At 34.3% G+C, this 15,025-nt stretch overlaps 1 protein-coding gene across 4 annotated transcripts in view; it reads right to left on the bottom strand.

Moving 5' to 3' along the window:
* Positions 1–15,025, bottom strand: part of CDH18 (cadherin 18) — a 577,532-nt gene that overhangs the window by 209,293 nt on the left and 353,214 nt on the right. For all 4 annotated transcript variants that reach the window (XM_082380804.1, XM_082380803.1, XM_082380806.1 and 1 more), the window contains exon 4: positions 3,927–4,046. In XM_082380804.1, the coding sequence (XP_082236930.1) occupies positions 3,927–4,046 (120 nt within the window). The remainder of the gene's footprint in view (positions 1–3,926; positions 4,047–15,025) is intronic.

Consider the following 15,025-nt stretch of genomic DNA (forward strand, 5'->3'; position numbering starts at 1 on the left):
TTGTGGACTATGAAACAGCTAGTGGAGAAAATCATCATGTGGCTATAAATACTACGACCATTCAAAGATATGCATTCTCATTTAAAAACCTCATACCTGCCCTTTGTGAATCCTCCAGTCTAAGACCCTGGAAAGAAACATGGTAGGTTTCTGGTTTTGTCTTCCACCTAAGTCAAGGGAAGTAGTTATTTTATAGCAACTCAATCATCAAGCTTCTGTTATCACCTCCTGACCTAAATTTTGTAGTTTCTAAAGAAGCAAAGAGTCCTTGTACATACAGATTTATTTTTAAAGCAGTTGACAGTGTATTAACTAGAGTACGATTGACATTTGAGTCGTGTTAATAAACAACCATAAGCCCAGATTTCTCTTCACTTCAGTTCTCTGACCACTTCATATGGCTTTCTTACTCAGCTGCCTTCCTCAAAATACTTTGCTTAGGGTTAGTAGTTTTCATGAACATTAAAATGGTTCCTCCATATAATAATTCTAAAAGTGTTTTCTTGCTGAGTTAAAATGAATATATTTAAGTAGAATTATCCTCATAAAGCCTACATTAACACGATTTCTACATGAGTCTGGCCGGAAATATTATATGTCTTTTACAATTCATTGTCATCTCAGTTATTTTTTCATAGTCTTCTGTATCTTTCAAATAGTAGTTAATGTTAAATCACTCATTAATGGGTATTCCTCTTTTGTCGTTATACATTAAGCAAACATCGTGAAATAGTTTCTGCAAGAAAACTTATTTGAAACAATAAGTTATTCACAAGATTTATGTTTCATCATATTGAGTAATGGGATTCCAGTAGAAAACAATACATACCTTATTAAACAAATTGTGTATAGTATAGTAACTCAAGAGCCACAAAATTATTTTCTCTGGATACAGCAATTCATACATAGTTAATATAATAGGAAGCAAGGCCTCATTGGCAGCTTGTTATTGGAAAATCAGGTTAAGTACCAAGATGTACCTTTTAACATAATGGAAACAAGGCAATCCAAAGTCCTGATCTTAACCATAATCACTCACAACTCTATTTGGGCACAAAAGTTCTGATTTATTATAATTCGTCTTCATCGAAAGTACTAATTGGAAACGTTATAATATAGTCATGCCAAATGAGAGGATAGAATTAAAGTATTACTATTAAAATGTACATTTTTAAGTAACTATTATCCCAACATTTATTATATAACATCTCATCTATAGCAACTGATTCCTTAGTTCTAGGTATGTTTGTATTTTATTCCAGTTATTTAAGGCACAATTTTCACTAAATTTATTAGTTCTAAGGATGTTTAATTGCATTGTAAGAGGTCTTTTGAGCTTAAATTACCAAAAAAGTCTTAGCTTTGAAGAGAATACTCAGCATTTTGTTTTCTAATTGCTCTTAGCACTTTCTACAGACAACAGGCTAAGAGATTTGCATATTTAAACAATCTTTGTAGTAGAGCATATATCCATAGACTCCCATGATGCTTCAGACAATACAATATTGAAATTAAAACATATCAACGTGGAGGCATACACTTCATTCAACAAATCATTTTGCTTAAAGAAAGGAACAAAAAATTGTAGGAGCAAAGATCATTTCAATAGAGCAGTACCTGAATAGCAGCTTATTTATATTTCAGATAATTATTTTTGTTTACTGAAGTACTTAATTAACCCATAATAAATATGTACAACCAAATGCAATTTTTATTTGAATATTGTGTTTGATGTATTTGCTTCACTAAAACACAAACTACAGCAGAGTCTAACACTAGTCAAATCTTGTCCTCAGTGGCCTGCTTTCTTTGTCCAAAGTAAATACGCATGCACACACACACACACACACCTACTTGCATGTGCTCACACCAACACATGCAAACACTCAGACAGATAACTCAGACATACACTAACACACAGAATTTGGTATTTGGTATTAAAGAAGATCAAGAAGTGTGCGGAAAGTTTTAAAATCCATATAAGATGTCTATACCCTAGCCATGTTCTATTAAGTAAATATAATATTTATGTATAAATAAAAATTTGGCTTTCTATAAGGACAGTTGAGTAAATCCATGTATGTGTGCACGTGTGTGCATGCATGAACATGTGTTTGTGTGTGTGTAATCCTAAAACAAGGTAACTGGAATGGTCTCCTCATTTCTTTCCTTCAGGAAGATGCATATTTAAAGTGAGAAATACACATCTTTCATATATAAAAGAACCATGGTTATTGGGAAAGTACCACAAAATGAGCAATGCTATTATCAAGTAATGATTTGGCTTAAGATTTTCTATCACTACAATGGCAACCATATTACAATATGTAAGTGCATTAAATCAACATTTTGTACCCCTTAAATTTACAGTGTTATATGTCAAATACACCTCAATAAAAAATATTTTCAATTAATTTAAAAGTCTCCTACCAGAACAACATGTACATATATATACGTATATATATACGTATATGCATTATACATACACGTATATATGTATATATGTGTATATATACGTATATATATAGATATATAATTTTTGCCCCAGAATTTTGATTATTCGGTTAATAAACAATTTTTTTCTAACTATTCAGTAATAGCTTAGTACTACAAGAACGTATATATCTCATACTCACTTTAGGTCACATTATGTTGTTTGTTTTTATTATCTCCCAATTCTTATTTTTTATTTCACTTAATTAAATATTATAATTCATTTTATAATTGTAATGCATATAATACGTGGATATATATGTGTATATTCTTCATTTACATATCTATATCTATACACCTTTTTCATTCTTTTCTTCTTAAATTATAGAAATTTAAGGGGTTAAGCAGTATGTCTGAGACCTCTTCGTGCCAGTGTACTTTGTGTTGGAGTGCACCAGGGAAAGAAAGAAGGCACCTTCTTGTAAACATGATAATGACAATCCTCCTAGCAATCTAATGGCTTAACTATTGGAGTCTGATTGTCCATAGCATCGTTTCAGCTGATGTATCTCATCGTCTGAGACAATGGTTAATAAACTGTAACCTGTAGACTTACTGAGCAGGGTTCCCTGAAAAATTGTTGTATGCTATGTAACAATATGAGGATAAGGGGATATTTATGACCAAATATGACTCTTCTCTGTTAGTTATGTGGCAGTGCCCTTTACTTGAAGATCCCACATGTTAACTTGATTCAGAATGCATCTCACATGACCAGAAAGGATCCAGGAAGCTGCTGGAACATCATGGACCTCTCTCTGCTCCATCTGTGTCTCCCGATTGTGTATGTTCTTGAAACTGTTTATTAAACTTGAAACATTTCATACTGAACATTTAGCTACATTAAAAATGGGTTTATATTGAGCTTTAGCCAAGTTTCTATTTACAAATTGTTTGTCAATAAGGCCATGAGTTTTTGTGGTTTTTAGACTATGCTGCTATAACATAGCCCTAAAATGAATTTTTGAGTATCCTTCATTTTCATTTTGGCATCACATAATATAATATGATATGATTATTTTGGCTACAGAAAAAGAGAAGAGGTGGAGCAGAATTCATATTTTTCCTTAACAAATGCTTATATGTGTTTGGCTTTATTCTCAGTTAATCTGTTTTACGTAACACAATACTTGAGGGCTGAAGCATTATGTAACCTCTGTTTTAAATAGAAAGCATTTATTTAAATGTCACAGAAATATGCAAAGATAAGAAGCATTTTACTGGTATGGATATAAATGATGGATAATCAAATATTAAGGAGAGCAGTTAATTTATCTTCAATTATTCAATCACATTGTTTTAGAAAAAGTGAGGGCATTTTTTAATGTGCTAAAATAACAATGTCTAATGTGGAAGAGTACACAGACATGAAAATATTGCTTTCTTTTATTGTAGCATGCATCTGTACACAAATTATCCATAAAGACACTAACCTGTTTTAGGGTCTACAGAGAAGTAGGGCTGTCCCTGGAGAATGCTGTAAACCACCCGAGCACTGTTTCCATAGGTAGGGTCATCTGCATCAGTGGCTGTCACCTGTAGAACAGAGGTACCTGTGCATTCAGGAAAACAAATTTTAGTGTGTGATGGCATTAAACACATGATTAATTTGTACACAGAAAAAGGTAATGCTGAAATACTTATGGAGAGTGATAATTTCTTGTACTTCTTAGATTTCTCTCTCAAACACGGTCCCTGCTTTCTTTCTGTGCCACTAATTGTCCTAAATGAGAGCCCAGAATGGAGTGTTTGGTTTCAGATAGTTTAATGTGATTCTTTATATGCTGATACCATTATAAAGGGTCTCTTTTAACCCTCACATAATCAGCGTCGGGTTAGGTCAATGCTCAAGAATCAAATAGGTGTTAACTGGGGATAAAAATCAAAAGTATTTTGAGAGTGCACAGTTGACTCTTGAACAATGCTGGGGGTACTGACAATTTTCAGTTTTTAATTTTAATAATTAAGTCTATGATTTAGGTCTGACACACCTACTAAGGGTCTAATATATACTTAACTACAAAGTTTTTACTTCTATGTTGGAATTCATACACAACTTTAAGCAAAACTTTTTCTGTACCTTCAAAGGATCCTAGAAAAGTTAATAGACTTAGTATGCCAAGTTCATTTGACAACCCTTATTAGCAGAACATAAATGTACAGCTGGCCCTCCATATATATGGTTCCACATCCACGAATGCAACCAACTGCTGATTGTGTACTATGCTATGATCTGCAGTGGTTGAATTTCTGGTTATGGAACCCACGGATATGGATATGGAGGGCCAGCTAAGGGACTTGAGTATCTGCAGGTTCTGGTGTCCACGGGGGTCCTGGAACCAATTCCTTGCAGATACTGAGGGATGACTGTATATAGCTTTTTAATAAAATGCCATGATTTTGGCCTCTAAATAGTATTTTTACATTGAGATGCTAAGCAAAAATATAACTAGTAATTATGCACACTCAGAAGAAAAGGACTGTGTTATACCTAAGAGAAATTTCTAATTGTGGATAATAAAACATAATGGTGACACCAAATTCTGGCAGGAAATTAGGCCTTTCATACACTGCTGGTGGAAATGTAAGTTTAGAAAATTCTTAAATAAACAAACATACATTTACCATACAATCCAGCAAATTGTACTCTTGGGCATTTATGCTAAAGTAATAAAAATGTACGCTCACATAAAAGCCTATTTACAAATATTCACAGCAACATTATTCTTAGTAGCACCAAACTGGAAGAAGCCCAGATATCCTTCAACGGGAAAATGGTTAAACAAACCATGGTACAGTATTACTATGGAATACTACTTAGCAATAAAAATGAACAGAATATTAATATATGCACTAACTTGGATAAATTCTTCAGGGAATCATACCCAGGAGGGGAAAAGACAGTCCTCAAAGGCTATATACTGTATGATTCCATTTATTTAACATTCTTGTAGTGATGCAATTTTAGAAATGGATGACAGATTAGTAGTTGCCAGAGTCGGGAAAGAAGGAGTGGAAAGGGGTGGGTTTGGTCATAAAAGGGCAACATGAGAGATAATGATGATGCTGGAATTGGTCAGTATTTTGATTATGGATACGTGCGAACTAAACACATACATACACACACACAGGTAAAACTAGGGAAATCTAAATAAAATTGGTAAATAATTTCAATAACCTGGTTATGATATTGTTTTATATTGGATATTTTGCAGGATGTTAGCATGGGGTAAAACTGGGTAAAGGGTACAAGAAATCTATATTGTTTCTCATGAATGCATGTGAATCTACGATGACCTCAAATTTTAAAGTTTAAAATGTATATCTTCTTGCTTCACTGTTAGTCCATTCTTAGAGAGCCTTATTTGGGCTTGGATGTGTACCATAATTTTTCTCATTATAGCACTATGATTTCTGGCTTGATAAACTTTTCAGAGCTAGTCACATGTAGACTACCTCTTCCATGACTAAGTATAATAATTACTATAGAACATTAAACACTTCTGCTGTGACATCTCAACACCTGCTCCATACCCATATTCATCTCTCCAACTTGTTCAGAGAATACCAGTAGGTAGATATTTACCCAAAAATGTTGGTTTAGGAGGGAGGCATTTTCATTTGGTACCTCATTGAAGAAGTTAAAATCTGTAGTAGGTACCCAGGTCAGACTCTAAAATGTGTAAAAAAGCCCATACTATGGTTAAAATGTTATAAAATTATACCAGTCAAATGTTTGATCTTATAGGAAAAATGCTGATCATACCGGGCATACAAGAATTACTAGGATTCAAAAAAAAAAAACAGTATAGATAGAAAGCAGTAAAATAATGGCCATCTTTTAAGAAACCACAGTTATAAAATACTCAGGTTTTAAAACTTGCTGTGCCCTTACAATAGTGATTTAGGTCTAAATAATTTTAATGTCTAAACTGTAGCCCCAAAGCAACCATTCCATGAAGAAAACTGGGAAAGGCAAATAGTGCAAGATCACGCATCATTTACTGTGACAGGCTGAACCACCACAGGAAAGAAAGAGTGCTCTGCTTGGCTTGAGCTGTCTTTAAAAGCCCAAGCTTGTTAAGTGAAAGCTGCGATGCATGAGTGGAGTGACAAATGAAATAAAGAAAAAGGAGAAAAAGAGGAAGAAAAGAAAAAAAGGTAGTATGGTGGTGTTGACTAAGTGATGGTTTAAAGTACCAAAAAGAAGTGGGCAGAGCAGAAAAGAGTTCCACAGGAGAGAAAGAAAATATACTAACTCTCTACCGTGGTCAAAAAGTATGGTCATTATCAATCACAGACACCTCTGTACCATTGGTCGCAAGGGTAGTGGGCAATTCTATCTGTGTGTAAAGCAAAGAACAGTAAATTACCTCTATCATTGTTTTTGGTGGCATCTGAAGGTATCAGTCTGCCACTTTGAGTAAACAGGTTGCTGGTTGAAGGGAGCATAGGTATATATGCACAGCACAACTCAACCAAAAATCAACCTGCCCCAGAATACAGCAGGAGTGAGTTAAATAGCAGGGGTGGAAAATAAATTGTTCAAAGATTCCCTACCAAGGAGTTCTAAACCAAAAGGAAAACATTATACTTATTTTATTTTCTTGTTTATTTGAAGGTTTGATGGGAACATTTTAAGAACCATTGGTGCTTTTGGAAGTTCTTTTACATTAGGAAAAAAAGGCTTTTTTTTTTTTTTTTCATTAGAAATATATAAATAATAAAAACATAAAACGCCTTAGGGTGTGTGTTATGAGTTGGATTGTTTTCCCTCAAAGTTCATATGTTGAATTTCTGAACTCCAGTGCTTTAAGAGGTGATTTTATTAGGAAATAGGGTCATTATAGATGTAATTAATTAAGATGAAGTCACACTGCAGTAGTTTGGGCCCCTACCCTAACATGACTGGTGTCCTTATAAAAACAGGAAATTTAGAGGGAGACAGACAAACACACACACACACACACATACACACACAGGAAGTACATTATGTGAAGATGAAGGCAGAGATCAAGGTAATATTTGCACAAGCTAAGGTAAGTCAAAGACTGCCAGCAAAGCACTAGAAGCTGGAGAAGAGGGTTGGAACAGATGCTTCCCCAGCGCTTGAAGAGGGAACATGGCCCTGCTGATACCTTGACCTCAGGCATCTAGCTTCAGGAACAGTGATACAATAAACTTGTGCTGCTTAAGCTACCGAGTTTGTGGTCCTTTGGTGCAAGCAGCCCTAGCAAACTGATACATTGTACTACGGCTGCAGTGGAAGGAAGTGACATTTATTCTCAGAATTTACGGTTGTTCTTTGACTCTGGACAAGAGTCTGAAGTTACAAGCCAAGAAAAAAATGATGGATAATATCCTAGACTATTTGATGCCAGATACATCAAAAAGGAGATAAAATCAAAAGTTAATCTCACAAGTAGATAAAATTAAATTAGGTAGGAATTAATGGTATTTGATATTTTTTCTGAATATTAGGCATTACTAGCGATCCACCTATTAGCATTCTAAGTAAATTAATTAGTTACATTGGTCATTTTAATAAAGACTTTTTTATTCCTGCTTAGAAGTTTAAGTAAAAAAGAAATTATCAGTATGGATATATCTATGTCTCAGAAAAGTATCCCACATTGGACAATTCAATTCCTTTATTCATGCTATGGGCCCTAACTGTGTACATAATAGAAGAGAGAAAATTATTATCCTCTACAGTGTTAGATTTCCAAAGAAAAATACGTAAAGATACCTAAAAGTCCATTATTCCACTAGAATATTAAAATAATTATCTAATTTTCTCTGGAAATTATTATATGGATTTGGTCAATAGATATTAAACTAACAGTCCCTTCCCTACATAACTGGCTTCCAATCAAAGAAAACTTTAAAAAGTGCTATATAAGCATTTTTAATTTTTTTTTAAAATTAATTTATTTATTTATTTTTGGCTGTGTTGGGTCTTCGTTTCTGTGCGAGGGCTTTCTCTAGTTGCGGCGAGCGGGGGCCACTCTTCATCGCGGTGCGCGGGCCTCTCACTATCGCGGCCTCTCTTGTTGCGGAGCACAGGCTCCAGACGCGCAGGCTCAGTAGTTGTGGTGCCACGGGGCTTAGTTGCTCCGCGGCATGTGGGATCTTCCCAGACCAGGGCTTGAACCTGTCTCCCCTGCATTGACAGGCAGATTCTCAACCATTGCGCCACCAGGGAAGCCCGCATTTTTAATTTTTACAACTGTTTTCATTAAAAACAATAACCACAGAAACACTGCATCTTAAAGTTTCATCGTCTATTTAGTGTACAATATTTTCACATTAAATATTTCCTACGGTGCACACTTAGCTAATCCCCTGCTAGGGATTAGAGCCTCTCAGCTGATGTTTGAAACAAATCTGAAAAGAATCAAGTACATACAAAAGGTTTCAAGATCTCTTTTCTACAATAAAACTTGTCTTGTTTCCTTTTGGGACTGCCGTGTGTCAGTCTTTCCATGTGGTTTCTTTTTGTACTACTGTTTTATAAACAGCAACATTTTGTAACATTACATATCAATGAGAAACAGAGGGGACTTTCCCGAAAGTCTCCGAAGATCAATTTGAAATATTTAATAAGGCATTTTAATACCAAGCAGATATTCTCTGAGATTGCAAATCATTATGCATGACTTGTCAGGGTTCACAGCTCTGTTAAAATCTCAAGTGAATTAACATTGAGCAAGAACTCTAAGTAAAAATAAGCTGGAGATTTATGAAGGCTGAGAGTATCTCTCTGAAGGAATCTCTTAGGGCTTAATTCCCAGAAGATTTTTCCAGGGACTGTGACAAAGTAATAGTCATCAAGATACAACTTAAATTTCATTCCTCACAGGAGGGCTGTAATTTCACCAACAGAGAAATAGCACAGTATTCCAGTCATCGTGTAATTTTGTAAAGCCTTGAGTATTCACCCAAGAGTCACTGGATTAAAAAAAATCCTCTGCAAGTACACTTATGAAACATCTGGGTAACAGAGCAGAATTCACTATTCTAATTGTATATTTTCAATCACAGCTATTGTTAGTTTCTGTGTTCTTTCAATTAGATCCTTTTTATGGAACTACCTAATGTGAGATTTGACATTACTCAAGTAAACTTTTTATCATATTCCATAAATGAAAAAATTAAGGAAATAATATGTATTTAAGTGCCAGTAATGTGGGATCCCTCTGCTATATGCCATTTAATTTAATAATAAGATAAATCTATTGAGAAAATTACACCCAATGCCATTTTACAGGTGGGAGCATCGAGGTTCATAAAGGTTATATAGTTGACAATTTGAGAAGGCAGAATTCAAGCTGGTCCTATCTGTTTTGCTGTGACGTTCTTTCCCATATATGCCATCGCTCCATTCAGCCATGATCTGTTGAGTGTTAATAGTCACAAGATCTTCTGCCTTGTTCTTGTCTGTTTCCTTGGTGGTATGTAACAGCTGTCCAGATGCATCTACTTGTAGAGAGGCAGCATTATATTTCACCCCACATACACACCATAGCCAAAGGCCAAGTCAGTAAATATATTTTGTCAGCAGAGGCTGTATATAAAATACTTCGGGGGAAGAAATCTCCAAGTACCGACACCAGTGATGTACTCTTCTGTAGCCTTATAGAATGCTCACAATTCTCTTGATTTCTGTACAGAGTAAACGGTTGCAGTAAAAAGTGACTTGACTATCATATCCCCACCAGTCTTGCATATCTTCTAAATCCATTTGCATGTTGCTCTCACATTCCTTTCCTACCCTGTTCTGCTGTTTGTAGGAATCTTACACCTGTCATTGACATTGATTAGTGTTTCCCATGTCTGTCCACTAAAACCCAGCTCCTGGGTCAGGTAACACCACCGTCCCAGCCATAAGGATGCTCAGTTCCTTCAGTGGTTGCCTCACAGTTCACCATTTGGCTTTTCATTTCTCCTACCATGTTTGTAACTTGTTCCACAGACTCAGTCCCTTCTGTTGAACTAAATGACAGTGGATTTGATTTTCCTGATTAAGCTCCAATGCATACAGAAGGTATTAACAAGTTTCTCCCCAAGTATCCTTCATTTCTTTTCTGGATAATGACTATACTTTACCAAATATAAAGATTAGGTTCTGTACTTGACTCTAATATAGTTACTACTTTCAAATGAGAATCTGGGTGTTCTTTACATTCAATAACTTGAAATTACTTAACATATTGGAATGTGACAAGTATATCATTTGGAGAGCTGTCTATTTTATGCAAAATTTAAAAATGAGACTTTCGGGGAGAATGTTTTTAACGTGGAGGAAAATTCATACATATATACACTCTATCAATCTATTTATTTACAGATATAGAAGAACAGTAATTCAATACTTCTTAAAGTATTCCCTAGTTTAGCATGTGTGATAATCAAGTCCACTGCATAATTGCTGATTTTATATCAATTTCTTATCAAAAATTAGAATTTGTATAAGTTGCTTTAATGCTCATGCTTTACCAAGTATTCCATTTAAAAAATAAAAGTTATTAACAAACTCAGCATTTTTCTGAATAACACACTATTATTTAAGCTGAATTTTCATTCAATGATAAAAACAAAAACAGAAATAAAATCAAAACCAATAAACTATGAAACAATTACTACCAAACAGAATACCAGGGACAGAAATATTTTGTCCTTCTTTGCCACAAAAGTTGCAATAATTTTTCAGAAGTGTTTAATAGAAGATTATAAAGTATATGCTATATATTATATATACATATTTATGTAAATATATGTGTACATATCCACTCACATAAACAACTGACATTCAGTCATGAATATCAATCATTGAGGAAATATAATAATTTCAATTTCTTTATCACCAATTAGCTGAAAAATAGATTTTTAAATATTTTAATAGCACAGTCTCCATATTTTACAGTAAGCAAAAATAAAACATAACAATACAGATATAAAATTAAAATCCTCTTTATGTCTTAGTCCCATACCTACTCCTACCAGATCTACTATTAAAAGTAGCAATATTTTCTTTGCCCTAATATTTGATCTTTCATTTTAATTTAAAATTTTCTGATTGTATCACAATTGAAAATTGTCATTGATATAATTAAAGATGAAGAATGCACTGCATCTACATTACCTCCCAATATCTCTCCCCCACCATGCAATTTTAATTACATTATTAATTTTAATTATGGTAGCATTACTTTTATTATTATAGATAAAATGTTTAAATCCCTATCTCTTGCTACATTGATTTTAGGCAGCAGATGTTGTTCCTGTAATGATTTCTGAGGAAACATATATAATTCATCATCTTTTCATCTTTGAATTTTTTCAGTTATATATTTGAAACAACCTAAATGTCCACGGAGAGATGAATAGATAAGGAAAATGTGATACCGATATAGTTATATTTCAGCCTTAAAATAAGAAGGAAATCCTGCCATTTGCAACAACATGGGTGAACCTGGAGGGCATTATACTAAGGAAAATAAGCCAGACACAGAAAGACAAATACTGCATTATCTTACTTATATGTGGAATCTAAAATATTCGAACTCCTAAAACAGAGAATACAATGGTGGCTGCCAGGGGTAGGGCAGGGAGAGAGAAAATGAGGAGATGTTGGAAAAGGATACAAAGTTTCAGTTATGCAAGATGAATGAGTTTTGTAGATTTAATGTACTGCAAAGTGATTATGGTAAACAATACTGTATTGCATACTTGAAATTTGCTAAGAGGGTAGATCTTAAGTCTTCTCACTACATACACACACACATTAAAAAAAGGAAGGAAAAAAGAAAATGGTAACTATGTGAGGTGATAGATGTTAATAAGCTTGACCATAGTGATCATTTGACAATGTACACATACATCAAAACATCAAGTTGTACACCTTACATATATGCAATTCCTATTTGTCAATTATACCTCAAACATAATTTTTAAAACATAAAATAAAACATAAAACATAAAATTTAAAATAGAAATTTTAAAAATGGATTTGATGTTTCCCTTGTTAAGTTGGAGTGCTACATCTTAATAAGTGTGGCAGAATGGGTTCATATATTTGCCAGGCAGATCAAGGACTCTTGTGTCCCCAGAGGGAGGAGTCGTTTGCATCAGAAGCAAGGACTTTGTGATATTCACCTACTGGTAAGAGCTCTTTTATTCTTTTTTGTTCCCCGCTTATGTGGGTTTTTTGGTTTACTGGAATCTATTTTCTGCTTCATCCTTATGTCCCAATACCCCTATGTGAGCCATCCTTAGGAAAATCAAACCAAACCAAACCAAACCAAACCAAAATCAAAGGCTTTAATAAAACACATTTTCTTTGTATGTACAGAATAGGTTGAAAAAATTCTTCCTTGCTTTGAAATCTTTAATAAGTTGCCCAGGTGACTTCCTCTGTTTTTTTGGATTTATAAGGGATTTGGGGGCAGAACAGTTTTCACCTTTAGTGTTTAGGCCTGTAAATTTGATCTGTCTCTTTTACCCCATTAATTAATTTTTAATGTTTTCAATGCTCTGGAATTTTTGGAATCTCTGGATTTATCCACTGTTGGCACCCTATCTTGTTATTATGATTCCTTTTTGAAATACTTATTTCAAAATACTTTTGGAATATCCTCTCTGATGTGTCAAGGGGAGAAATATCAAAACGAGTGGGTTAAATTATGTTGCAGTAACAATCCCTACATTTCAGAGGCATTAAACAATAAAAGTTGATTTCTCACTCACACTGCAAACTATGGCTGAGCTAGTGTTACTTTGTGTCAAATTATCAGCCCTCAGGGGCACTGTCTACTGAACTGCCACCCTCTACAATGTTGCTGTGGAACTTTGCTGACAATGACTCTTTTGAATTGAAAATACTACACAATGTTTGGGGAAAATGGCCTTTATGATACAGTTACATAAAATATTTTATAATTGTAGTTCTTGCTCTTTGGCTCATCTATATACAATGTTTCTTCCTGTTTTCTCTCTTGATGTATACCAAAACTAATTCCTGAGATCAAATTATTTAAACATATGATCTAGATTATTTAAAATATACAAACATCAATATATCACATGCGAGCTACTTTGGTTCTGTACATACAGGTGTTTGCAAAGCACTGAATCAGGTAAATCAAAGTATAGACCACAGAGTTTTATTGCCTCACTAGGCTGGTTATTTTATTATTATTGTATATATGTGTGTGTGTGTGTGTATGTGTGTGTGTATATATATATATATATAAAATTATACGTAATTTTATTATAAAATGTGTATAAGTGTTATTTTGTGTATGTGCGTGTGTGTGCATATCTATACATATATATATGTGTATATATATGTTTTTAAGACTGAAAATTAAACCTGGTGGAAGAGGTTTATGAAATGTTGCTTGGAACCAGCAAGGTTTCCGTGACTTTGTCAGTAGCTGCTTTAGTCACACAGAGTGTAAATTTAGTTACAAAGCAATTCCAAGACTGGTGCTCTTACATCTCTTGGCTGAGAGGACAATACAGAAACACTCCTACTCAAAGCAATCTCTTTTTGTTAATTGTATTTATCTTACAGAATATTTTAAATTAAAGAAGTCAAACATGATCTTAGTAAGAAAAATATATCTCCTGTGCCATTTCCCTTAAGAAAAGCAATCTTAGCAGTGTCTTACATGTCTTTTCATAACTCTCTCCACTCATTCAAAGGTCTGTCTTGTAGTTATGTACATACTAAACTGAACTCTATGCAGCTTTTTCTGTAATAACAGAACATGGCATGGAAATGTCCATGCCATCTTGGTAAATATAATTTTCACAGCTACATGATATTCCGTATTGTTTACTGATGTGCACTTAGATTCTTCTAGTTGAGCTTCTTTCTGTTGCTGATAACAACTTACCACAAACAGTTGGGTAAAACAAAAGCCATCACATGTTCTTATTTTTCTGTTTGCTTCTTCCTTGCCATATATACATGCCATGTTGTGATAAACTTCCAAAGCAGTGCCCCCTTCAGAAGGAGCAGAATTTTTCCAATATTTCATGGCACTTCAGTGTGATACAGCAGTGGAAGATTTACTGAGATCATTTAGTTAGACTTACACTAATGAACACATCAGTGAGACTTGGAAACATTCCACTGTGATGGCCTTAGCTAAATGGAACCATGGCTTGTATGGTTCCTTTGCCAACAATTGTTCAGTGTGCTACCAAAAATTCAATACTAATTTTCTTCCATGAAGAAAGTCAATGGCAAAGTCAGATAAGGATTGATTAGTTGAAATTTAATAGTAGATAACTCCAAGTCCCGTTCAAGATAGCAAAGGATGAAAATCCTCAGCTCACCTTCTCCCATGGACACACTAAAACTACAACCACATATAGAACAACTATCTCTGAGAACAACCTGAAGACCAGCAGAACAGAATTTCTACAACTAAGGATTTAAGAAAAGGCCACATGGAGACTATAGGAGGGGCAGAGATGCAGTCTAGTGAAACCCGTACCCCTGGTGTGACAATCCACAAGT

The sequence above is a fragment of the Balaenoptera borealis genome (assembly GCF_965194805.1).
Source record: "Balaenoptera borealis genome assembly, chromosome: 2".
Lineage (NCBI taxonomy): Eukaryota > Metazoa > Chordata > Mammalia > Artiodactyla > Balaenopteridae > Balaenoptera > Balaenoptera borealis.